Source organism: Amphiura filiformis, chromosome 15 (genome assembly GCF_039555335.1).
Source record: "Amphiura filiformis chromosome 15, Afil_fr2py, whole genome shotgun sequence".
Classification (NCBI taxonomy): domain Eukaryota; kingdom Metazoa; phylum Echinodermata; class Ophiuroidea; order Amphilepidida; family Amphiuridae; genus Amphiura; species Amphiura filiformis.
This window is the reverse complement of record NC_092642.1, coordinates 10,008,310-10,035,582: the sequence shown is the minus strand read 5'-3', so window position 1 is coordinate 10,035,582 and position 27,273 is coordinate 10,008,310. Positions and strand designations below refer to the sequence as shown.

Below are 27,273 nucleotides of genomic sequence, written 5' to 3'. Positions count from 1 at the left end.
AAATAATATCGACACAAGCAGAATTTGACTTGAAGACTGGGGTGTCCATCGATCCATTCAGTGTGGTCTTTGTAAAAATCCCCCTTTTTTGAGGGGGTCCAAGCATTTTACATGTGCAGTGGCATCAGGTTCAGTTGTCTGAGGGCAAAGACAAAACAAAAATTCCTAGTGGGCATCATTTTGACCCTGTGATATTGTGATAATTGCGCGCGAAAAGAGAAAAAAACTTTGGTTTTCAGAAATGTACACTATTTTCGCCCAAAATACAAATGGTGAAATGTGCCTGGACACCTCGAATAAGCCGTAAAGTCCCCCTCTGGTCATTTTTACTTTTTTTACAAATTTGCAAAGAGCATGTTTTAGGGATTAAAATGACACCTCAATGAACTTCATATGACAATCAGAAGCGAAGTTATGGCTTGTTATAGGTTGTCATGAATCAAAACGCGAAACCGAGAAAAACGCGTTCAAAGTTAGGGAAGCATAATGACCATTCATCAGATGGGCCTCAGAAAATGTAGATTATTTCATATTTCCACTTATTTCTTTAAAATAAAACTTTGTATGTGTTTAAGAAAGCTTAAACATTTCAAATCTGCAAAATCTCAACTTCGCCAAAATACGAGATTTGCATATATTTTCACCTGTAGCTCGAAATGAAGTTTGCCGAGTTTACGGCTCATTCGCCGCGTCCAGCCACAAATTTTGTGTTTACCAGGTCAATTTGAAATTTTACACTTTTTTTGCCCAAAACAAAGTATTTACTTTTAATTTTACACTCGGGGTGGGGTGGGGTGGGCTTGGGGGAGGTTGAAACTTTTTTAAGGGGGTTGGTTTTAAGCAGTTGAAATTTTTCTTTTTGGAAGGGGGGGTTGAGCTTTGCCAAACCAACTCATTTGGATGGACCCCTGCAAAGCCCACATGCATCCATCCTAAATAGCTCTAATCATAACAGACACAATTTCTTGATTTTATTAATCAAAAATTAAATTTAATCATAATTTGCTCAAATTCCTGAGCTCTGTGGGTAACACACCTTAACCATTTTAACAACTTCAATTTTTATATTAAACAGAGCACATACTTGACAAGCACACATTGAACTACACTCTAAAGTACTATGCACATGATTTGTTACAGTATAGCATTTTTTTTCCTATTGCATGGTTTAATTTGATTTTGACAAGTAACTGTTAAGCCAAAAAAACAAAACCCTGTGCTGCAGGTGGATAGACTTTGCGGATCGGTCTGGATTTTTTTTGGGTTTTTTTTTTAAAGAGGCTAATAAATGACCCTAAAAAGTCATAAGTTTGAAAAATCTGAAAAAAAATCTGAACAATTTTTGCAAACAAATTTTGAAAATGCTCTGAATATTTTTCAAAACATTTCAGTCAAAATCAATAATTCTGCCAAAAAACAGCTATTTTTAGAACTATAGAGATCTAAAAAAATCCATAAGTGCAAAAGGTTTGATCAGGCCCATAGAACAGGCTTCTTGCTTAAACAAGTTACTGTTAAGTTTTGCAGGCAACTAAATTTCATAAATGAAAAAAAAATTCCACTTTGCTAAATTAAAGGAGTATTTCGTGATCCTAGCATCCTGGGCGTATACACATGTGTAGAAGGGTGATTTGTCCGTGCACAATAGCGATGCAACCACATAAAGGCACTGATTCAAGTCTGCCACTGTAAAATCCAGCATGGTGTTACTGTCATCTGTCAACATGAGAAAATGTATAACACATTGAGGCCCATCAACCAAACATTCTTATACCAAATTTTAAGTTCAATTGCTACAGCAATTTGTATTCTAGAAGCAAAAATATGTATCCTATTTGCCCATAGAATAGTACACAACATTCGGGGTGGTAATCATCCAAATACCGTGTTTTTGTTCATATCATCTAAATGAAACATCCAGGACTAATAGTAATACAAAATCTGCATTTTGATGGGGGTAAATTGGGGGTGGGGGTGCGAGGCTGTCAATCTAGTCAAGCACTTGGTGAACCAACAAATTCAAAAAAACTAATTGCCACAGAACAGTGATATGACTGTTTATATCTAAGTCAAACAACTTGGTATTACTTTAAAAGCCTTTTATTAATATTAAAGCCTTTCTGAGTTAAGACTTAATTCCTCTGACTAAGTTACGGATTATTTTTTCCATTTGTTACTAAGAATCAGTCAAGTAAATTCACAAAATAATGCTGGAGCATAATCTTATCAAAGTATTGTGGTGACCTTGGTGATATAATTTTGATGGAGCTTAGCAATAAGTCCACAACATATCAAAATAAATTTACATCTCCAATATTTTTGATATAAAGAATTTGAAAAAACATACCGAAATATAAGTAAGTCTTGGAGTTACTGAGGTTTACTGGTACCCAAATTTAAAAAAAATCACTTCATCCTCTTTCAAAAAACATTGAAAGGCTTTAATTTTAAGTATCTTCACAATTTATAAAATATCCATTTTCCCCTTCAAACCATTTACACATGAAAATTTCTGATTTGTAAAAAAGTGATACATTTGTTTACAAAAATGCAATTTCTTAAAATACTAAACTGCTCAAATAAAGAAAGTCCGCAGTCATGTAACTCGTCCTACTTCAAAACCTGATCTTGTTATGGCAATTTGATTGATACGGTCGTGTGCAGGATCTTGTTAGCTCTAATTTGATACCAAATTTACTACCAAACACTCAACAGTAACAAGAATTGATACCAGTTTATGGCATTTGGTGCATTTTCAAAAGTTGCAAATCAAAACGATACACGCGGTCGAAATTGCTTAGCGTGGCAATGTGGTCAAGCTTGTTTGCCCACGATGAACCCATGTCGACTATCCGAAGTGCGCGCTTTATTCAATTGTTAATTTAAAACGCATGGATTGTTACAGTGCTTTACTGATGAATACTAGGCACGCGATCGATCGATATGACCAAGCGGTTGTTTCGGGCTATGTTAATGGTCGTACCCTACCATTCACCTACAGATCTGCGTGCTCCGTTTTTAATTTGCAACTTTTGAAAATGCACCAAATTTCATATACAGGTATCAATCTCTGTGAATTTAGAGTTTTGGGTACCAAATTTGGTATCAAATTGGAGCTAACAAGATTCTGCACACGACTTTATCAATCAAATTGTCATAACAAAATCAGGTTTTGATGTAGAACGGGTTACATGACTGCGGACTTTCTTTATTTGAGCAGTTTATTTGCTTATTCATGCTACCTACTGGGCTATTCCAGTTGAAATTCATACTACCTGTGTGGAAGAATAAAGTTGTATCTTCATGAGGGGGTGTATAAATTTTAACTGGAATAGCCTGTGATATTAAGCCATACCATAACAAGACCCAAATCACCCAAGCAAGAACAAAAAGTTGAGAAATTTCAATTATAAAATATTGGTTCAGTAAAAATGAGCATTTTATTAATTGCAGTGTGATTCATTCTATGCATAACTCATGCAGCTCCCTGCAAAATATAACAGTCAAATGTGGGTGAAGATACTGCAAAATGATAGTGGTGGAACTAGAGAAAAGCACAATAAATTATTATTTTCAAGAACTAATAACTTAATCTGGTCTTCTGGACTGGTTGCTTCTGGCTACATACAGTATTCTAATACACACATAGTGCATTATCAGGCCAACTGAGCTTGTGGAGGCAAAAGTCCACCTCCCATAACAATTGTGTGATCCAGAGTGAAGAACCTTCCTTCAATACTTATATAGGAGTAGACTTCCACACAATTTACCAAGAATGTAAAATGCCTGGGGGGTACTCACATTTCCCAGCTATACGGGTATGTGCCACGGCGACGACCCCCTTTTTCAGAGCCGCTAGCCGTTCCCTAGACCCACCTGAATTCATTGATTGCTGCTCTCGATCACTCAAATTTTTTCTAGCAATTCGATAGACTCACAGAATTCATCATCTCCGCTCTCATTGACATCCAGATCGGCATGTTTTCTGCGCTACGTTTGCAAGCCCAAAAGCTACTTTTGCAAACCTAAAAGCTTCAATGGGGATTTTCCATCATTTTCTTCTCTATTGAAACACATCGTAAGGAATAAGGTTAATTGTGGGCTCCTTTTTAGGCAATGGGCCATTTTGTGATTGCTTACAAAATGTAAACATCACTCGAAATGAACTGAGCTGTGCTGTGTGTGGCACTGAAACCTTCAATAGCTCTCATCATGACATGCATCTGACAATAACACCCTGTCACATGTTAGTAATAAACCTATACTTTATCAATCAGCCTGATAATGCGCGTGTGATTCTACATGTATAACACCAAAAATTGATGTACCAAAGACCAGATTACTCTACCTGGATGAGTAACAACATTCTCTTTAACATTCAACAATATACTTTTGAAATTCAAAACTTTTCTTCAATTTGTTTGACCTGGTGACATAATGATATTAATATCACATTGTTTCTCAATGTATTGCACAATTTGTAATGGTTCTTATACTTTGATCAGTACTAAATAGGCAGGAATTGTTTGGTGTTTACTACTATGACAAAACTAGACACATTCAGTTTACCTGTCTGTTCTGTTTTGTGTGAAAAGAAAGTAGATGATACATAGGGTATTGATTCATTTTTCTTGACACTTCTTGTGAGATGTCAACGAACTAATTTAAAAAGTAATAAAAACATTGATAATCCACTGTTTTTAAGGCCTGCCTATTTGGGATTGAACACAGAAATCCCCCAACCTTTTTTTTTTTTTCTTCCTCTTAAATTTCATTAGTTACATTTTAATTTGATAATAAAATATTTCGAGTTATAGCTCATTTTAGTTTGAATACTGCATATCTCATAAAAATGTTGTTTGAAGTATCAGTTAATTAATCAGAATTAGTGGCAAATTTGTTTTGGTCAATATCTTTATTATCAAAGATTCATATGTTATCATAATTAACAATAGTCAATTAATTGATTCCATAAGGATCAACAAATTAAGCATTGATGGTCTGAAATCAAAAGATCAAACTAATTTGGTTATATTGCCTTAATAAACATGCGTGTATTTTAGGGGGCTTTGTTCAGCCCCCCCGGGTAGGAGTGGCAACGGTACGCCACTGATAAAACAGTGTGTTCTTCTCTGTATTTCAAACCTTGTCTTCCCTATCTGTGGCAAATGAGAGAGACATAAGGCATATGACAAAGCAGTACATTTTTGTATCCAAAAAAATAAAATTGTAAATTAAAAACATCTGATGAAATATAAATAACAGTCCAGATAAAATGTAACATGTGTGTAACAAAAACCGTGTCACCAAACTTGGTAGAACTTCACCAGTTGTTAATGGGCTATTCCAGTTGAAATCCATACACCCCCTATGGAAGACATGACCTGAAATATCTTCCACACTGGCAAAGTGAATTTCAAAATTGAGTCACATATTCGGGTAACCCCATTTGAAATTCACACTCCTTATGTGGAAGATTAATGCCATGTCTTCCGCAGGGGGTGTATGAATTTCCAATGGAATAGCCAAAGGCTAGCCATGCAAGCAAGATCTCAGTCTCACAAAGACATCAAGGGCTAAGTGCAACACTGCCTCATCTCAATTTCGGAAACATTGGAAAAAAAATTGTCTTTAAAGCCACACATTGCTACTTCTTGCTCGTTTCCCAGGAAAATGGCAAGAGTGTACTAAACATGAGAAGGTTAAAATTTCACCTTAAAACACATGAATAGTCTTACAATTAGGGTTGATTTACCTCTAGGTCACTCAATGTGCCATACAATAGTAGAACTACAATTGGTTGGGTAGACTCTTACTTCCACATCTGTTTTTCAAGTGATGGCTTTAAAGAAATCTTTAAAGGCCATGTTTTACTGGTCTATAGTTTTATTAGGGTTGTAAAAGGGCATAATGACTGCTCAGTGCCAGAAGTGGGTAGGTGCAATAGCTGCCATGTGTAGCTGAGTACAATATACTATGTAAAATGACAAAATGTTCACAGGGCAGCTATTGCACTTACATGTACCTACTTCTGGGACTGAGCAGTCGATAAGTCCTTGTTGTCACTGTACTCAAAAACCATTATTTTCTACACATTTTGGTATCCTTGATATATGAAAGCACTTCGCAAAATATATTAAATATATACAGGCTAGTTGAAATGCTAGACGGTCAGTTGTGAACCACACCAACAGGTCCAATCTGGGATATAGAGCAAGTTGATACAAAATTGAAGTATAAGCATAGCAAGACTTTTTTCTAAGTAAAGCGACGAAAAAACAATCCTGTTCTACAGGCTCAACCGACAGCCAGTTTTGGCCAAAGTGGACTGATTTGGTCTGAAATTTTTTGGAAAAATTCAGCAAATTTTCCAGCTGTGTATGCGAAAAGATTTGTCAAAGTACCAGTGTTTTAAGGGTCATTTAGCCTTTTCCTGACCAACGAACCCTACTTGGCAAGTCCGTAGAACGGGGTTGGGTTTTCTTTGTCCAATGGTTAAATCCCAATACACATGCAAAAGCAGAAGCCATTGTACCTATTATAATGCTACTAATACCATGTTTTTGCAAAAGCTATTCTTTGATGAGGTAGTAGATTACACAAAATGGCACTTGGATTTGCAGATCAAATTTAGGAATTAGGCCTACATGCTAAAGATATATGGGAGTGCAACATTTTTGGTTTGTCTATGATTAGCACAATAGTGTAGTAAATATTAAGTAATATATCTTTCCATGTGGGTCACAATTACAATGCTTGGTTTACTTGATCAACTCACATTATGCATACTGCATATGGTGACTCATACTAGATGATGAACAATTACAGTTACATTTAGAAAATAGTGGCCCCTTAATATCTTCCTGGACCATGGCTAGATAACATACATCATAGAGCAGCTAATCATTATTATAAAGGAATTTGTAAATTGATACTTTCAAAGTTAGTTTAACCAGAAAATTTCACCAAGACTTGAACCACCAACCTACAGATTATGAGAGTGCTTCCTATACCACTACGCCAAGCAATTCGATTAGCCAGAATTCAAAGCTCATTCTTTTATAATAATTAAAACTGTACACGGTAACAGAATAATTCAAGCCTGATATTAATAATGAATAGCGCTGCTCTAAGACTATTCAATTTCTTATGGTTCAGCTAGGAGCAGATTATAATAGAAGATGCAGACTGCACTTACTGCACAGGTCAGCAACCAATCACACCATGCCGTTGCCCTGACGTCAGAAGCAAACTAGTCTTTTTAACTCGGTCTTCAATTATAAGGAGCCACAATCTCCTAAAAATTGTTACAGTTTCCATGATTATTTGTCAGACATTATACACACCCTGCAATATCCTTATGTTTCAATCAGGGCATTTCAACAGGGGCATTATCCATGATTAGAAAACAAAAAATACCAGGATACATGAGAGGCTAAAATTGGTGGATTTTGCATAATTGCTGGTGCCCTTTCTGCTACCTATGATCTGCCATTGGACATATCTGCGTCTACTTTGAACACAAATAGTTTTATTTGTGACTAATACTGACTACATGTATATTAAAAACTACTGGGGGCACATGACGGATATAAAAATACACATGGAGTTCAATATCTTACTACAACTTTTCATATAACTTATGCATAATTATACATGTATATTATCCATTAATATCTCTGATTGGTGTCATTATGTCATGTAACCATGCATCATATCTGTGTAAAAGCTATCACTATACATTGTAGTATTGGGTAGTGTTATTTCAATACACACACAAGAAATTTCAATTCAATTCAGATTCAATTATCACAACCAAATATTCAATTCCAATTCAAAGTATTTGCTATTCTCAGTTGTTTTGATTAGAATCTAATTCAATTAAATTGCAATTTCAATAAAAGTTGATTCCAATTCAAATCTCCATTTTCTTCCTCAAAACCATTTTGATTCAATTCCTATTCAATTTTTGCTGCTCAAAATTGATTCAAATCAAATCCAATTTGTAATAAGTAAATTGATTTCATTTCAATTCCAATTCAATACATCAAATGAACAAGAGCCAAAATCAATTTCAATTCAATTCTGATGAATCAAAATAACATTAGACTGGGGAAGATGATCACATCTCTTTGTACCCATCACATGGATGATGTATTTGTTGCTTTTCTTCAATAATTTTGTAATGGTCATTGCCGTATAAAACGTTTATAAATATATATACATCAAATGACCATATCTTAAAGATACCTTAAAACTCGCTCATAAACATGAAATATTGGTAGACTGGTTAGTTACACTGAACACACACACACACATAGGAAATTGTGGAAGATCATATTTACCAAACAAAATTGACCAAACATTTAGGAACACTTGATACACAAAGGCACCTCTAACCCAACACAGAGAGGATTCAGTGTAACACTGCCTTATGTCCATTTTAAAATCATGTCTCACTTGAGTAGTTGTAGCACTAACTTACACCTGCTGAAGATAAGGTTATGTTTCACTGGTCTATGGCTTTATTGGGGTTAGATATGGACATGAGTCTTTGTTATCAGTGGAAACCCCTTTTATCTGAAAAAGTTGGTACCAAAACCTCATTTTTGCCAAAAATGGAGATTGGCAGTGTATCGCTGAGCCCTTAACATGTACTAGGACATAAAAGACAGTACTACAGTACATTCTTGATGACCTAATAAAATATTGGGGAAATCCACACTGAAGATCAGATCTGCATAATAAGCAAATCAGTATACAGTACAGTGACCTGCATGAAGTTTATATTTTTATTCTGCACAAGCAGACGGTTCAAAGCAGTACAGATGAAGTTCCTGTGCTTTGTATAGAATGAGAATACACTTCCAAAGCAAGTGTTGCTTTCATGTCAACACATAGTTGTACTAGCTATGCATGTTCAAATTTATCTAAAAGTGTCAATTGATGCAGATTTATGGTCCCCTTGTAGATGCCCCATTATATCTTCCCAGGTTGAGGACCATGTATTATATTTACCATATTATCACATTAGGAACAGGTGATACAAACAATTAAGGGTTGGATACATTATACAGGATATTTCTATTGTTTTGATACTTTAAGCAAGAAGTTAAACATCCTTTGTGACAAAGGTATAATACTTTGCTTTTGGGTTCAGGGTGATAAGGTACAAAAAATACTTTGCACACATGGTCAATCAAATTTAACACTTTGTGAATGTTTTGCTCTACCATTCTTATATATACTTCACCCAGAAACTAGCAATATTGTCATTTACATGAGACTACATCTCTATCACAAGCTAGATGTAACATGTATACCAATCCAGCATCAATCCTTACAATTTGTTGTACTTTTTGTTTCAAAAGCAAAACATATTGTAAGTTAGCAGGAAGGCAGGAGCTGTCCAGTTATATAATCCAATTCTACACTCAAGTGATAGGCTTTGTTCTGGGTAAATTGTTCTCCTTCTCAACATTTACTGCAGCTCTGTGGAATATCCTACATGCTAAATTGCCCCAATGCGTCTATCATAATGGAAAATCACCTGCAAGACGTCGGATTATTACAAATCTATCAGTGCAAATTATGAATTCTTTGAGACTGCTTCTGTAAGATTTACATGGCTATTTAACTACGAAACTATAACACTGAAATTCCCACTGAAATCTAAAATTCACCAACATATTTCAGTGCAATAAGTTTAATTTCAGTGCGCTGGATAACTGGACACCGATTTTCAGTCCATCTTACAATGTGTTTGAACAATGGTCATTTGCATACCTGGATAATAACAAAAGAGCACATTTCAATGTTTTGTAGAATTTCTTTCTATTCTGTTAGTTTTCAGCATTAGTCATACATTTCAGTGTAATTTTCAGTGTCATAGATTTATAGTATTTTTATACATATTGTTTACTTTTCTTAGAATATGTCAAGAACATGGCGAAAGGATTGTCATGGTTAAATCACAACTTTATATTGCTCTTTTATGTAGAGAAGACTTTCTCATGTATGTCAGACTTTAAGTCAGCAACTTATGCTCCTGAGTCATTAGCCCTAACCATAACACTGTTGATTTACAGTACAATATCCATTGCAAAGCCCATTAACTAGTTGGTGAGTTATGTGAAAGCTGACAGGCATGAACAACCCATTTGGCTATTCCAGTTGAAATCCATACACCCCATATAGAAGACATGACCTTAATCTTCCACACAGAGAGTGTAAATTTCAAATGGGGTCACATGAATGGGTGGTTCCATTTGAAATCTGCACCCATATGTGTGGTGTATTTCAACTGAATGCCCATTTGACATTTACTTTTTACTCACTTAACACTAATTTTTCAAAAAGCCAAACATGTACCAACAATTTGGTTACTGCCAGCACCATCCACATCCAATGACAATGCTATGGCATACATGTATGGTGCTGTACGGTGGTCTTACCAAGCACATGCATGAGACGTCCCACTGAGTGTATTTATGTAAGGGCTATATAGTATTGGAGTAAGAGTTAAGCTTAAACCTTATAAACCTACAACCCAGGAAAAAAAGGTTGGCACAGTTTGCCTGTCTTTTGGTATATCTCTGCCCCCGCTCCCCCAATTCAATGTTGGACCAAGCCATGTTGTCAAAAGGTCCATGAGACCCTCCAACATTGAATGATGGGGAGTGGGGAAGGATGAGATATAGGGGGGAGTCTGTACAACACATATATTGTCTGCATGTTTTCCTCGCCTCCCCAATTTTAATAGGGCTCGCATTTCCATTGTTTAGTGCATGTGTGCCAACTATTAATTTCCGGGTTGTCCGAATCAATTCCAAAAATATGCATCTAATTTCATATTTTGGCTTGTAAAATAAAAACCGTTAAAGGTATGGCCACCAAATTTTCAGGAAATAATCCTCACATTCATATCAATATATGAAATTAATATAAACAAAAAATATTGTGAAATAAGGTATAAGTCAAACGAATATTATATAATTGCCGATTATTTTCAAGTTTAAAGCTATGATAACTCGTCCAAAATATGCATCTAACTTCATATTTTGGTTTATAAACTAAAAACCATAAAAGGTATGAGCACGAAATTTTAAGGGAGTAATCCTCACATTCATATCAATATGTAAAGCTCATATTGATAAAAAATATTGTGAAATAAGGAATAAGTCAAAAGAATATTATATGATTGCCGATTATTTTCGTAGTTTAAAGCTATGATAATTCTTCCTAAAAATGCATCTAATTTCATATTTTGGCTTATAAAATATAAAGCATTAAGATATGGCCACCAAATGTTCATGGATTAATCCCCATATTCGTTTCAATATGCAAAAATTAAAATTAATCAAAAATATTACCGATAATCAATAATTATCGATTATCGATAATCAATAAATCCTTTTTTAATATTCAATGTTTAAAAATTTATAGGCCTACGCAACCAACAAAACTGTATATCTGCAGTAATTTGAAAATATGACTTTCTCGTAAGTGCTATAAAAGCATCATTTTTTTACCATTTATATGCACATCATATCTCATGCAACCTGAAGGAACGAAACTTGTTTCCGGTTTGGATTGTAACACCTTAAAATTCACATTTTTAAGTAAAAACGGTTCAAATATTTTTTCTGAATTGAAAAATCTCTCATGGTATATAATGGCCATATTAGGCATTGTGATTGGCAATTTCAAACTTTTTTAGTTCAAGCATCATGGCCGTGGACACGTGATGCTCTGTTTTGAAAGCCATCCGAGTTTCCATTTTGACAAACAACTTGGTGCCGCAATTATGGTGATATTTGTACAGTGCCGTAAAATAAAGGTAGAAATACAGAAAAAAAAGAAGGACGGACATTGGCAAAAATTAATAGAATGATGAATATAATATGATGAAGGATATTGTAAAATAATAACAAAAAGAAAAGTAAAAGAAATCTAAATATATTCAGGGGCTCGAACCCGTGTTCCAATGCGCCTGTGGCAGATGCCGTATCCATTGAACCACAGAGCTGTGTAACTTCAACAGGCTTAAACTATAATATAATGCTATTCAAGATGCATGTATATAAATATACGCTCTACATACGGTATACAGTCCAAAAATTACTTTTTACGGCATTTTGTTTCATTAACTGAATATTTATCATATAGCAGGTGTTGGCTGACATTGTGCTCCACATTTATTTCAGTTTTGGGCGAGGTAAAATGACTTTGGGACAAAAAGCGAGCGATGTACACGTTTGTATAAATAAAAAAGAAAGTAATATTATATTAAAATTCTTTACTCTTAAAAGACGTGTATACCGTCCGATTTTGTCCCGTAGTCATTTATCCCGGACAAAAACTGAACTAAATGTGAAGCACAATGTCAGCCAACACCTGCTATATGATAAATATTCAGTTAATGAAACAAATGCCGTAAAAAGTAATTTTTGACTGTATACCGTATGTAGAGCGATATTTATATACATGCATCTTGAATAGCATTATATTATAGTTTAAGCCATTGAAGTTACACAGCTCTGTGGCGAATTGATACGGCATCTGCCTCAGGCGCAGTGGAACACGGTTCGAGCCCCTGAATGTATTTAGATTTCTTTTTCATTTTTATTTTACAATATTCTTCATCATATTATATTTGTCATAAGCCAATGTCCGTCTTTTTTCTGTATGTCTACCTATATTTTACGGCACTGTACAAATATCATCGTAATTTCCGCACTGATGATGTTTTTATATAAACATACATAAAATTGCCCTATCTATGATACGGGTGCAATTACATTAATTTGATGTAATAATAGCTGATTGAAAATTGCTCATTCAGTTCTTTTTATTTATCATTTGAATTAGAAGCAATTCGATGTAATACTGCATTTAAAAATCATTCTTTCCTTTTTTGTCAGTTTTCGCGTAATTCAGACCCAAGCCAAGACGCAAAACCACGCATTAGCGATGTTTTTAATGACCACTCCCTAAAGAAACAAATACATTTTTTCAATTTTTTTTATTTATCGTAAAGCCCTATCACTTATATGTTTTTGTGTGAAATATGAAGATAATTCAACATTCCGTTGCAAAGTTATTGAGTAAAAACGGAAAACAGATGCAATATTTAGGATTTGACTCGGACAACCCAGGAAAAAAAGGTTGGCACAGTTTGCCTGTCTTTTGGTATATCTCTGCCCCCGCTCCCCCAATTCAATGTTGGACCAAGCCATGTTGTCAACAGGTCCATGAGACCCTCCAACATTGAATGATGGGGAGTGGGGAAGGATGAGATATAGGGGAGTCTGTACAACACATATATTGTATGCATGTTTTCCTCGCCTCCCCAATTTTAATAGGGCTCGCATTTCCATTGTTTAGTGCATGTGTGCCAACTATTAATTTCCCGGGTTGTAGTCTTCATAGTTATGGCAAGCTCAAAGAGCAGAGATTGCTGACATCTCTGAAATGCTTTCTGAATTGCACTAATCAAACAACAAATTCTCTTCTTCTCACAATCCATACCTCAAGACTATGACAAGAAGGAATAATAATTTTAAAAAGTTACATCACTTTTTCTTTTGCACACTTGGTTTGGGAGTAAAATAGAGTTGTTTAGTTAGCATAGACATAAAGCATGGGATTTGTTTCTTGCCTATCATACTAGCTTGTAGACAACGTTCCACGGCTCTGTTGGCTACCGTTCTGTTGACGATAGTGAGAAGATGGGTGAATTCTAAGGATGTACCATACGTATCTAATGCGTGACATAATGCCTGAACGTACCATGAGCCGTAGGCTGTGTCTCTATGAGAGTAAAAACCTGGAAAGATAGAAAAGAAAGTATACATAAGAATAAATAAAGGATTATCTTTGAAAAGTTAATGGTAACTTCATTATAGTGATTAGTGGTCACTACCCTCAACAATAATTCTAACCCTGAACTCTTTATCCTATTACCTAATCCTAACCCTAAAACTAATCTTCATCTATTAGGGTAGTAGCAGGGAATAAATAAAGATTGGGAAGCGTCACTCGAGGATAAATGTAATAAAACTATGGATGCCGCTATTTCCCTGCCATCGCGTAGGCCTGGAACACTACCGCGATTTCTACCAGCTGCATCGCGACCGTGCTCCGCGTTCAAGAAATAAAATTACCCGTGAAAATCACGGATTGCTGCAACCAAGGTTAGACCTTTTCAAGCCTGCAACAGTGTATTTTTTTCAAATGTTGAATAGCTGTGTTTAATACTTTTAATAATATTTTTAGCGCATCCATTAACTTAATTTATTAAATACATCAAATCGACCAACAATCCCACTCTCCAGACCAAGATTTATACAAGAAAAATACTGTTTCAATCACAAAAATTAACCTTAATTTCGCGCCTACACGTAAGACTTGGCAATAGTCTATTCAGATATCGTTGTCAAGCTCGAGGTGATTGACCCTTGATGATTGACAGTCGGGAACGCGTACTGCTACTCGTAGTCATGGTGCTGGGCGCTCAGGGGTGCTCGACGGTCGCCAGCACCCCCTTTTCCAAAGATGGCGGCGCCCATGCTGGTACCAAATTTGTGATTCCCGGCAACTTCTGTATAGCATACCGTAGCGTGCAAATTTTGCCAAATTTGGAGAATCGGCGAAACACTGTCAACCCCTTGGTAGTAGCACTTCTTCAAAAGTATTGCCAAAAGTCCCAATTTTTAGTGAAATTACTAACAATTCTTTATATATGTTTTCTAATGAAATGTGTGAATTGAACATGTTTCTATTGCTTATTTTGTTCTATTAGGTATTATTAGAAGTGAATTTTCACTGGAAAAAAGCTTGGTAGCAAACACTTACTGTCACTTTCAGGTTAAAATACAAGAGATGGGGAAGCACACTGAACCATGTGGAATATGATATTATCACGGATTCACGGTAAATACAATGAAATAACAACAAAATTACATCCGTAAGTGCATCATCAAATAAGAATCTGGTGAAATTCTACCATAATGAGGCAATGAACTGGATGGAAGTTTGAGTCATAATAGGTTTTGTCCATGCAATTTAGCACCGTAACTGACATGACTGATGCAAGTTTTAAGCTTATTCACACGATATGGCCTGGAAAAGTTTGCATATTTGTCAAATTTTCATTGAAAATTGGAAGGGGCCTTTAAGAGGGAGCATTTAATACAAACAACACAGTATTTAAAATTCCATAAATTATTTCAGGCTGTGGGAACAATGAGTCTCATTACCAAGACACCTTACCTTGTGTAACTGAGTAGCATATAAGAAAATCTGCCCCTGCTGGAATGGTTGGTTTTGGGCCTGCATCTTGTACAATTAAACCACTATCAGGTTCATCTTCTGCATCAGTTTCAAGCGGCTCAACTCCAATTTCATGCTTCTCACCACGACATGCCTGTCAATGTAAAATGGGACAAATTCTATCAAAATTACAACAGAGTACTAAAAGTTGATTGTCACAGGAGAGTCGTCAAGGTATTTTTTGATTGCTGCATCCAGATGAACAAATTCATTTCATATTACTGAAATATATGGATTACAAACACTCTAACTATATCATAAGAAGCCCCAAGCCTAAAGTGGAGAATTTGGGAAGCTCATTCCCAGGAAATTTTGTGTTTGGAGGAAATTTAAGGTTGAAAATAAAGAGAAATACTTGAAAAGTCGTATATCTTCTTGCGGGAAAAATGTTGGGTTTATATTCCTGGGGAATTCATATTCTTCCCATCCAGCTCATAACTTTGAACAACCATAAAATATCAATATGTAACACGATCTAATCCAAACAGGTATTGGGCAAAGACTTTGGTCTGAGTGGATCTTAATTCAGCATGCATGTTTGACAAAAAATTAGGCAATAGAAACAAATTATTTCGATCTTTCGATCGACCATCAATGCCTGGTTGATCTTTATTATATTATTTATGAAATCAATTAATTTACTATTATTGATTGTGATGAAATAGTAATTTGTACCTGTAGCGATATTGGGCAATATAAATTTAACATTAATTCTGATAAATTAGTTGATTAATTGCAAGCATCGAAGCAGCATCGACGGTCGATTCAAAGATTGAACAAATTTGTTTCTGGTGCCTTACCTGAATAAGAAATATTTTCGGTTTTCCTACAAGTGAAGGACAATTTTCTCCTCTGAAGATATCATAGAATACTTGAATAGGTAGAGTGCCATCATGTCCATACACTACACCATCGTCTCCATGAGTTAGAAATATACACATGAAACAGTCTGAGTCACTGTGGTCTGTACCCATGGCAGCTGAAATAACAATGATGGGAAAATGACTAATGGATTACTCAAAACATTCACAAAATACAGTAAGCAAAAGAATTAAGGTACCAGTTATGTTGAATCCCTGTATATCCTAAACAAAAACAGATATGTCATAACTGGAACCAGCAGCCAAAGGCTACATCTTTTAGCTTGAATTTAAGATCTAGAAATAAAGACACAACAATCCAAAAACCCAAGGAAGATGCAAATTCAAAAGCTGCAGTTTGCTCTCTTGCATGCCCTATTCATTTGTACACAAAGCGTTCTCAAACAAAAGATCTAGCGCAAAATTAGCATCATGCTTTCACTGATTAGAACACAAAAGTGGAACTTTTGATTTTGTTTCTTCCTTAGGTTTTAGATCACTTTACTTTCTTTTATTCTCAACTATATTCAACAAATAAGGCCTTAAATAAGAGCTAAAAGAGTACAGGAATAATTGGCTGTTTTATTTAATTTTGACATATTTGCCTTTGTTTAAGGGGTGAACATAACTGGTACCTTAATTATTTTGCTTACAGTAGATGCTGCTTCTCTCATTGTTTAGTTAGAAATCCCTTTTCCTGAATATAGACTGTTATAAATTATGTATTATAATATTGGAAACTAAAAATTAAAACAGTCAACATGTAAATAGCGGAGGTGGTATATATGCATGAGATAAACATTATCTTTGCTGGTAATTCAAATCAATCTACAAATTTTCCTTTTCACTCTTACCCATTCCAATAGTTCTCTTCAACTCCTCCACAGTGAGATCTTGAAAGAGCATGATTTCAAATCCCATCTTGCCTAGATATTTCTTGAGGTTCTCTACATCTTTAGCATTACCCGTTCTCTTTGGCATCCCAGTCTTCCAGTGGAATTCCTCATGACTGAATATCACTGCAATTCCTCGCTTCTTATGATCCATGCGATACCTGATTTCAGCATCTTTGGTCATGGATTCAAGAAACCTGAAAAAAGGAAAAGAAACATTGTTTCACCCAACATTATAATATGTTATCAAGTTTCATTTTTCAACTCTTTCCAAAACTGGAATTTTGTCGGAAACCCATGAATTTGGACTCTTCACAAAATCTATTTTATAGTTGTTCTGAAGATGACAATTAGAAATCTCAGCCCTCTAAAAAAGATGTCTGAAAGCAAGATTGAATCTTGCTCAAGTTGACCAACTTAAGAGTAGCAATTAATTTCAAATCATATTCAGACTCTGTTCTTGTGATACTTATGTTTGTTTGTTATATCACTAAAATCATTTCATTACTTCACATCATAATCTCATAGCAATAACATTTGATGATACCACCAAGCTGGTACCAAAACAATATGTTGCACAGGGTGATCTAGGCATTTTTTCTAATTTCTTATTTTAACCTGGTTAGTATTTCTGTAAATATCAGACACTGTTCTCCCATATCAGACACTGTTCTCCCATGATGCACAGGGTAGGGGGTAAAGACACTCAGACATTGCCCTGATTGGAACTGGCTGTGAGGTCTTTGTCACTGCACCTTCCCCACAGTACATTTCAAATGAAGTAATGAAGAGAGTGGATAATAAATTTGTGATATTTGACTCCACTGAGAATTGAACCAGGGACATCTTGCACCTGAGTCAAAGACATGAACCCCTCGAACATGCTGCTCTCATAATCCATTGCAAATGTGTTGTGGTCAGTGCTTACTCTACCACTGCACCATGCAAATGATGCAAATTCCAATAAATTTGATTGAAAACATATTTTGCTGATACCAGTCAGTTGAATTAAAACACTACAAAGGTAGAAAGGAAACTATAAACAGGCACTTAACAAGGTGATGAAATACAAAGTCCAATAACTGAAGACAAACAAGTGTCCAAAACATTGCAATCAACTAACTGTGCCCAGTCTCATTGCAATCAACCAACTCATATTCTTTAGCAGGAGTATTTATATTTTTACAGAAATGCTTCCATGGAAGTCTTAACTTTTCATGAGATGTTTATATTTCCAAAACTTTCAATAGGTAAAATGCCTTTTTTTCTTCCATCACTTTCAAAAGTGCTCATTTTTTCCATACCAAAAACAGGGAATTATCAAGATATATACCCCTGTTCTTTAGAGTGGGGCAACGCAACCTACAGGCCCACACTGCTAGCAAGTTTTGCTGGAAGCCAGAAGTTTGAACTAATTCACAGCACCAATACTGATGGTTCACAAAGTCAATTCCTATCTCAGGTTTTGTACATGGCTATCCTCCCCTCCAGGGTTAAGACAAACAGAACACTCATTATTTTTCTCTGAAAGAACTACTTACCCAGTAAATCTGAATGGACCTGTTGATGCCTCTGTCTTTGTAGCTGGTTCTTCTCGATCTACACTGCTACCCTCTTTGATTGATGGCCTTCCAAAGAATGGTCTAAAAGCTATATAATACAAAAAAGTATATAATACATTTTGAAAAAAACTGTATATACTGATCAGCAGGAACTGAGGCAGCAGCGCATTTTCACAGCTTGTTAGAGGAACTGTTGAAATAAATGTACATCCACAGCCAATGATTTTTCACTAGGTGCATGAAGCAAATGATTAATTAATTTGGGATAAGTATTTCGTATACCTCTTGGATTCTACAATTCAAGGAACCCATTCAAATTTGATTCTAAATTTTGAAAATATGTCAAAGTAGTGGGATGTGTTTAAGCTGCAAAAGGAAGATGTTAACTATGATGAAATTGTGGATTTAGACTGTTGTGCTCACTATTTCACCCCCCCCCTCCACCCACACCATTTGCCATGCATGATATCTCCCCTGTAGACATTTTTCAAATGTGATTTGTTAATTTCACGGAATTTATGACACTTAATCTGAAGTCCTATGTCAATTACTTATGTCAGGTCATCTTTGACACAATGGCAAATCAGTTGTTATTGTGTCATTCAAAATCAGGCTATTTGTACTGTTTGTTGACATAATGTAAATATAAACAGCATTTGATTTCATAACCATATTTTGTGTATGGTACAGTGTATAATGTGCTGTGTGTTTCTTTTCATTATCTGTTTGTAAACTGGTTTCAACATTGACAGGATTCACTTTCTGGTAATATTTTATCTTTTGCTGTTTATTTTTCATGGGAGTTCAATAAATTGAATTGAATAGGCTATTCCAGTTGAAATCCATACCCTCTATGAGAGACATTACTTTAATTCAGGTAACTTCAGTTGAAATTCACACTCCCTGTGTGGGTAATTAATGTCATGTCTTCCATAGGCCTGGGGTGTATAGATTTCAACTGGAATAGCCCATTGGCTGACCACTTACTTGACCCTCTTGCATCAGCACTAGTTGTGCCATCAAGTACATCAGGTGGGGTATCACTAGTCAGGTCTGGTGGAGGCCCAGTAGATGCTACTGCTGCTGATGCTGATGAAGCCGCTGCACCAGCTGCTCCTTCTGGATCTTCTCGTTGTAGAGGCTGATCATTGCTTGCTGCTGAAGGTGAATCTGGCTGGGTTGTGTTGCTTGCCATGATGACTGGAGGTTTCTATAAAATAATCTGCAGAAAAATAGCACTGAAGCCTGTAAAGTGTAAGTTTGTAAATAATTTAGGATGCATAATAGTATGTGCTTCAGTTTGACACTTTACATGTACGTCACTCCGTACCAACTTGGGAGAGTTTTGTGAACTCCCATGAACTTCACAAATTTCTCTTGTAAGTTGTTGCACGGACGACAGCAGTTTTGTTGACAATCGAAAAATAAAATTTGGTAATTCGGAACTATAGAGGGCAGACAGCAGGATTTTTTTTTATATTTTCATATTTTCGGGCATTTCGGGGTGGAGTGGATAAAAAAACCCAATGTTTTCCCCCCACAATGCAAAGCGAGACCCAGATATAAGTTGGCCATTTTTAGTAATTTCATCGCAGTTTTCCCCAACCATTAAATTCACAATTTATTTATGGAACTTTTCCTAGCTTTTTTTTCAAAATTTGAATTAATTTTAGTTGGAGCATACTTTTACCTACACTAGCATGAAAGCAGTATATTCAGATAAGCAAAAAAAAGCCTCGGGCCATTTGGGACCTTGCTCTCAAAACTTTAAGGCCTACGGGCCCAAATAATTATAAATTCACCTGATTATAATTTAACAATAAGGAACACACACATACTTCATTTTGTAGTAATTATTGATCATTTTATTCACAACAAGGTAAGTTTTGCAGACGACTCATGAATCTGGTGCTCACGGTGTCGGTAATGCATGTACGTACATCGTTGTGCAGCCAGAACAGATGCTTTTTAGTGGGCCCTCACAGATTTTCACGAATTCAAAGGCTGAGGGCCCACCTTATTTGAAACGATGTGTGAATTATGAGTGCCCGAACTGAATCACCTTTCATGCCTTTCCTAACAAACAATTTCAATAAGGCCAAGTAAAAAATATTCATGTTTCTCGTCCCCTCCCGCTTCCTTTTTTGAAGATTCTTCAATTTTCTTAAATTATTTGGTAAACTTTCAGTTATAACTTATTTTCAAAGATGTTTCAGAAGTTATTCTACAGCTTTCCAACTGTATAAGAAGCATTTCAGGAGAGTTTTGTGATCACTACAGGGGCCTACCTCTCAGAACAAGAAAATAAAAAGAGCCTCCTCTTTCATTTCAATTATTATTCTGTCTGCCGCAAATGCCAAATATGGCACCAAATAAGGGTATAAAGAGTGATTTTCCAATAAAAAATTGGAAAGCCCCTCATCCCACTAATTTTCAAAAGCCCGGACGAGAAACATGTTTTATTTTTTATTTGGCCTAATCATGATATAGGTATGAGAGGGAAACGTCAGTTAACACATAATGCTAGTCAGCCAAAATGGCCTAAACCGGCGGCAATACAAATTTACATTGAAATTTAAAAGAACCGCTTGCTCAAGGAAACCTACATAAATATGTTGTCTATACTTCACTTGACCCAAATATCAGTATTGGTCCGAGTATAGTCCCACCTGTTTTTATGTGAAAATTTTTCACAATTGGGGGGTGGGATTATACTCGAATTTCAAAAAAAAAAAAAAAAAAAATTTTTTTTTAAGTTTATTTTTTTTCGGTTTTGGAGTGTCCTGGACCTAGACCTAGATGCTAGGATCATTCATGGTTGACCTAAAAAAAAAAAAAAAAAAAAAAATTCAGATATTTTGTATTTTTTAATATGAAAATTGATACTTTGTATTCATGTCATAGTCTATTCATGATTTCAAAATGCATTCAAATTCAATGCATTTTGAAATCATTAATAGAGTATGACATGAATACAAATTATCAATTTTCATATTAAAAATAAAATATCTTGAATTTTTTTTTTTTTTTTTTTTTTAGGTCAACCATGAATGATCCTAGCATCTAGGTCTAGGTCCAGGGACACTCAAAAAAAAAAAAAAACTTAAAAAAAAAATTTAAAAAAAATTTTTTTTTTACAAATTATGAAATTTTTCGAAAAATGGGGGGTGGGATTATACTCGAGCGTGGGACTATACTCGGACGAATACGGTATATGATTTTTTTTGGTGATGAGAGACTCGCACATGGAATTTCAGAGGGATTTTGATAGCAGTTCCATTAAAAAAAGCTGCTATCGTCATGAGACTAAGATCTAGAAACACCCCCAAAATGCTTTTTTTGGATATTTTGCTAGCTGAATCTTTTTGATGAAAGTCAATCTTTGACTAGATGTAACTTTGCTACGCGTATAGCCGTATACGGAAAGTGCTATGACAAAAAGGTTTTCAGTGTTGGCTTTCTTTACTCAAGGGCTTTAAAGGAGGATTTTATGATCCTAGCATCCTCTTTTTATGACATTTTTCAGTAGATATCCACGAAAAAAGCTTATTTCCAAAATTTCAGTTGATTCCGATTTTGCGAGTTATGCATGATTTATGTGTATTACTGCTCCATAGACAATGTGTTGTAATTTCGTTCTGGTGCACCAGAACGAAATTCAAATTTGGCGATATTTTTGCTAAACGAATTAATCTGCAAGAAATATTTGGTACATAAACATTTATGTAGCCAGAGGTATCCAGTGGTGTAAAAATCTCAACTTTTTTGGGAAAAGTGGGGGATGAGGCTGTGGATCATTTAAATGCCCCTTTAATATGATATATAAAAAAAATGATGCAGTTTGATGGCAAATTTGAATTCACCTGGCATACCTACATGATAAGGCCGAGTAAAAAAAAACCTGTTTCTCGTCCGCACCCTCCTCCTTTTTTGAAGATTTTTCAAATTTCTTTTTATTTTGTAAACTTTCAGTTATAACTTGTTGAAAAAGATGTTTCAGAAGTTGAAACTTTTTTTACAGCTTTGTAAATGCATAATACATCAAAACTAAAAGAAGAGTTTTGTGACCACTAGAGGGGCCTGCCTCTCAAAACAATAAAATAAAAAGGGCCAGCCTCCTTTTTCTCAGATATCAATCTGTATCGAATACCCATGTGTAATATGGTGCCAAATAGAGGTATTTAGCATCTTTTTCCAATAAAAAATAGAAAATAAAAAGCCCCTCATCCTCCTAAATTAAAAAAACCCGGACGAGAAACATATTTGTATTTTTACTTGACCTAATTTTAATGCGAAATATCCTACTTCAGACTTTAAAATTTGATGATCATACCTACCGAAGTATCCTAAAAAGAACAACTTACAAGAGAAATTTGTGAAGAAAAGATAGCCAAAAAAAAAAAAGAAGCCTTCCCCGTCACAAGCAGGGTTGCCAAAACTTTTAGCCCAAGTCATGGTATTAGCCGTGAAATGTCGCCTAAATAGCCAAAAAATCGCCCAAAATTTTTAAGTCGATTTAGGGGGTTCTACACCCCGCTTTATTTTGAAATTTTTGAAAATGCTGAAATAAATTCTTAAAAAACAACAAAAACTGAAAAAACTGAAAAAAAATAATAAAATAAAAAAAAGCTGAAGAAAAATTTCAAGTCGATTTGAGGGGGTTCTACACCCCCGTTTTATTTTGAAATTTTTGAAAATGCTGAAATAAATTCTTAAAAAACAACAAAAACTGAAAAACAAAAAAAAAAATAAAATAAAAAAAAGCTGAAGAAAAATTTAAAGTCGATTTGAGGGGGTTCTACACCCCCGTTTTATTTTGAAATTTTTGAAAATGCTGAAATAAATTCTTAAAAACAACAAAAACTGAAAAACTGAAAAAAATAATAAAATAAAAAAAGCTGAAGAAAAATTTAAAGTCGATTTGAGGGGGTTCTACACCCCCCTTTATTTTGGTATTTTTGGGAAAAGCTGAAATAAATGATATAAAATTAACAAAACATGAAAAACGTTTAAAAAAAAAAAATTAAAAGACGCCTCAGGGGGGTTCTACACCCCTTTTTTTCTATTTTTTAATGCTGAAATAAATTATAAAAAAAACTAACAAAAGCTGATTTTTTGTTATAGGCCTAGGCCTACTGTAAGGAAAATTTATTTGTGAATTTTTGTGGAAATATTGAAATAAATTATAAACTAACAAAATTGAAAAAAAAAAAGAATGTTTAAACTGCAAATTGAAATAATGAAAACTAACAAACATTTTCAAAAATGTAAGGAAAAATAAACTGCAAGGAAAATAAAATGTTGACTTTTGAAGGGGTTCTGCACTATATTTTTAATTGTTGGGAAATGCTGAAACATTATAAACAAACGAACAAAAATTATTTTAAAAAATGCCAGGGGGGGATAAGCCTACACAAATTTGCCTTCAGCTGAGTGATAACTACATTAGCATGTAGGCCTACTATTTTTAATCAAATTCAAAGCGGCCGGTACTTTTGATCATCATGCCGTTTCAAAAGAAAATGTGCGGTAGGTGTTTTAGGCCTACACATTTTTATTTCAAAAGAACCGCCAACTAAAAAAAAAAAAACTTATGTTGAAGTAGAAGCTGCTTAAGTCGTCTTAAACCACTTGTGAGTATTTAGATGGGAATATTCTAAGGATTATCCCTCAGCTCAAGTGGTCTGTAGCAACAACATGTGATGCGATTAACCAGCACCCCTTCCTGTGCGTCCCATTGTCATGGGAAGCACACTGACCACAGAGTGTTTTGTAACTTTTGCTTATTGAATTAGTTGTTTGGTGCTTTTGTTAATGACCATTGAAAGAATTTGCAATCATGATCAAAAATAAGTTATGAAGTCGGCTTTGTCACAAATCGCCAACATTTAATCAATTTGGGTGAGATTTTCAAAGTAGCCTCAAATGTCGCTAAATCGCTGGAGCACTTTCTTTGTCGCGGGACGGAAGTTGAAAATCGCCCAATTGGGCGCCGAAATCGCGGGTTTGGCAACCCTAGTCACTAGTCTCCTCCGCAGCCAGTTTGGTTCCGCTCCCTCCACACAAACAGTCTGCCAATGGTCACGAACTGGTCCTTTTTGATTCGCTAACGGTTTTCTGCCGACGTCATCCAGCTTGACGTCAAACAAAGCTTTCAATTGGTCGATCGGCTAGACGGCTACTTTATTATTCATGAGCAAGTTTGACCCGCCATCTCGCCAGCTAGACTGAGGTCAATCAAGTTCCCGTATGTACAGCTCTCACGGCTATATACGTAGCCAATCAGAAACGGGCGTTATAAGTGGCCATTGGCAGACTGTTTGTGTGGAGGGAGCGTAACCAAACTGGCTGCGGAGGAGACTACCCTAGTCACAAGAAATGATTGTGTTACGCAGTATAAATCAATTCAATACAATAACAATGTCCGAGTCGATACAGGCGTTGTAGACGACAAAGTTGCCAAATTTTGCAGGTTTGCAATTTCCGGCGATCACAAAAGCACCAAAAAGAGCTGTATTTCCATAATATTGAGCGTTATATCAATATGAATTACTCGTAGCTAAGCTTTGCATACAGGCCTAAATTAAAGCGGATGTAAAATTGTACAAGTATTGCGTTATTCTTACCACACCTTTCTCTGATTTTTATCTCGAAAACCAAAGTTGTTGACTCACAAAAACACGACCTTTGAACTTTGCGCACGGTGCTCTAGCGCCCTCAATGGTGCATCCGGATGTACGTACGTCGAAGTGCAATACAAAAGTAAAAGTAATGTTCGTTTTCCTGCTGCAGGATGCCATTGAATAAATACTTTTTTTGAAACGCCTGCTAATACTTCGTAATTTTAATTCTAAGCAATTTTGTGAGTGTAAACATGGATAAGTGGAAGAAAAATTGTAAGTATTAAAATAAGTAAGTATAAGTAAATAAGTATCATATTAATCAGAATCAAAACAGGTACATAGACCTAAGTTAAAGCCATATTATAACATTTGCTGTTGAGGACGCCCTCACTGATTTTTTAAAATTCATTTTTTTACACGATTATATTGTACTTTATTAAACCAATATACCCTGCAAAAATCAAGACTCTAGGTGCTGTAGTTTTGTCAAAATCCGAGATTTTGAATAAAGCGCCGGAACCGGCGTCTTATTATTACGATGGAATTATTAGTCGAACGCCTACACGATGTTCATAATACACAGTACGTACACGGCGTATGGGACGGTGATCTACACAACAAAGGGTCGTACCATAACATGACCGAAGGAGTGGTACGTATTGGCGACATACGCGCTGGTAGTAAATTCCAATTTTCTTTGCTTTGCCGTAGTTGTTCGGCTCAAAAATAAAAGAGGATATATCTGACAGTAAAAACTAACATTTTATATCAAAGAATTGCTAATCTATTTTGTATGATAATGTTATAATATTGCTTTAAATGACTAAAAATGAAAATACAGGATAAAACATAGAGAATTCAATATATGGACATAATTAACTATCATATATATTTAACATGTTTAAAGAACGTTTTTAAAAGCAGAGTAAGTATTAAAAAGTAAGTAAGGGGTAAGTAAGTAAGATTAGCACGTAAACAAATATGAATGATGAATGAATGAATGAATGAATAAATAAATAAATAGGCCTAAATAAATAAATAAATAAATAAATAAATAAAAAAAATAAAAATAGATAAATAATTGTATAATTAAATAAAATAAATGATAAATAAATAATGAATGAATGAATGAAAAGAGAAAACCATTAAATTTACAATTTATTTATGGAACTTTTCAAAGCTTTTTTCAAAATTTGAATTAATTTTAGTTAAAAAGCATACTTTTACCTACACTAGCATGACAGCAGTGATTCACCTGATTATAATAACAATAAATAAATAATTAAATAAATAAAATTTTTATCTTGAAATGTAAGGAATAAGTCATATTATTTGGCTAACTTCAATGTAAATTATATGTAAATAGCGCCCTCAATTGGAGCACAAATGTTCAGTTTATAGAATAAACATTATCACAAAAAAGCATTTAAATAAAGAGATGAATAATTTGATATAATTTGATATAGAACTGAAAATCTATGTTTAAAATAGCTAAAAATATACATGTATATTAGTACGAAAGCTGTTGGTATAGTCTAAGTCTAGAAATGAACATTATATAATGATTTGTTAGAAAAATTAAAAAATGATCACATCAAACAACCGTGTATGGTTTTAGCCGTTGAAACATTTTGTTTTTTGTATTATTTGGCATTCTTTACATATGTATGGATTATCAAAGCTATCCACAATAATTCATGTATAAACAGAAAGTCAAGGCACTTTTATTCAGTACTCTTTCGCGTAAGGCTATAGCCCGACACATCATGGCCCTACGTTGCTCCTTCTTCAGACACGGAGAAGGCCAGTGGAAATCGTAGTGACGGAGGTGTGAGTACCTCGGGCTAGTAAAGGTATAGCACTTTTTTATATCAAAGTTATTTCTTGAACATTAACATACTGCAGTTACTGTCCGTTTTCCTATACACAATACACAGTGCTCTCACCATTTTGTAACATGTCCTAAATTTTTAGCTAATTTAGGTGTTTGGAAATATTCGCA

General features: G+C 34.9%; 1 protein-coding gene across 2 annotated transcripts; it reads right to left on the bottom strand.

Moving 5' to 3' along the window:
• Positions 1–13,425: 13,425 nt before the first annotated feature.
• On the bottom strand, positions 13,426–25,343 carry LOC140171228 (caspase-6-like). 2 transcript variants are annotated; one of them, XM_072194446.1, is made up of 7 exons: positions 25,275–25,343; positions 19,636–19,870; positions 18,628–18,736; positions 17,048–17,283; positions 16,134–16,312; positions 15,274–15,427; positions 13,426–13,828 (listed from the first exon to the last, which is right to left on the bottom strand). In XM_072194446.1, exons 2-7 carry the CDS (start codon positions 19,841–19,843, stop codon positions 13,575–13,577), a joined length of 1,140 nt encoding a protein of 379 aa, XP_072050547.1. In that variant the 5' UTR covers positions 19,844–19,870; positions 25,275–25,343; the 3' UTR covers positions 13,426–13,574. The 2 variants fall into 2 exon arrangements, with proteins under 2 accessions (XP_072050547.1, XP_072050548.1); XM_072194447.1 differs by having other exon boundaries at positions 25,280–25,333.
• Positions 25,344–27,273: the final 1,930 nt, after the last annotated feature.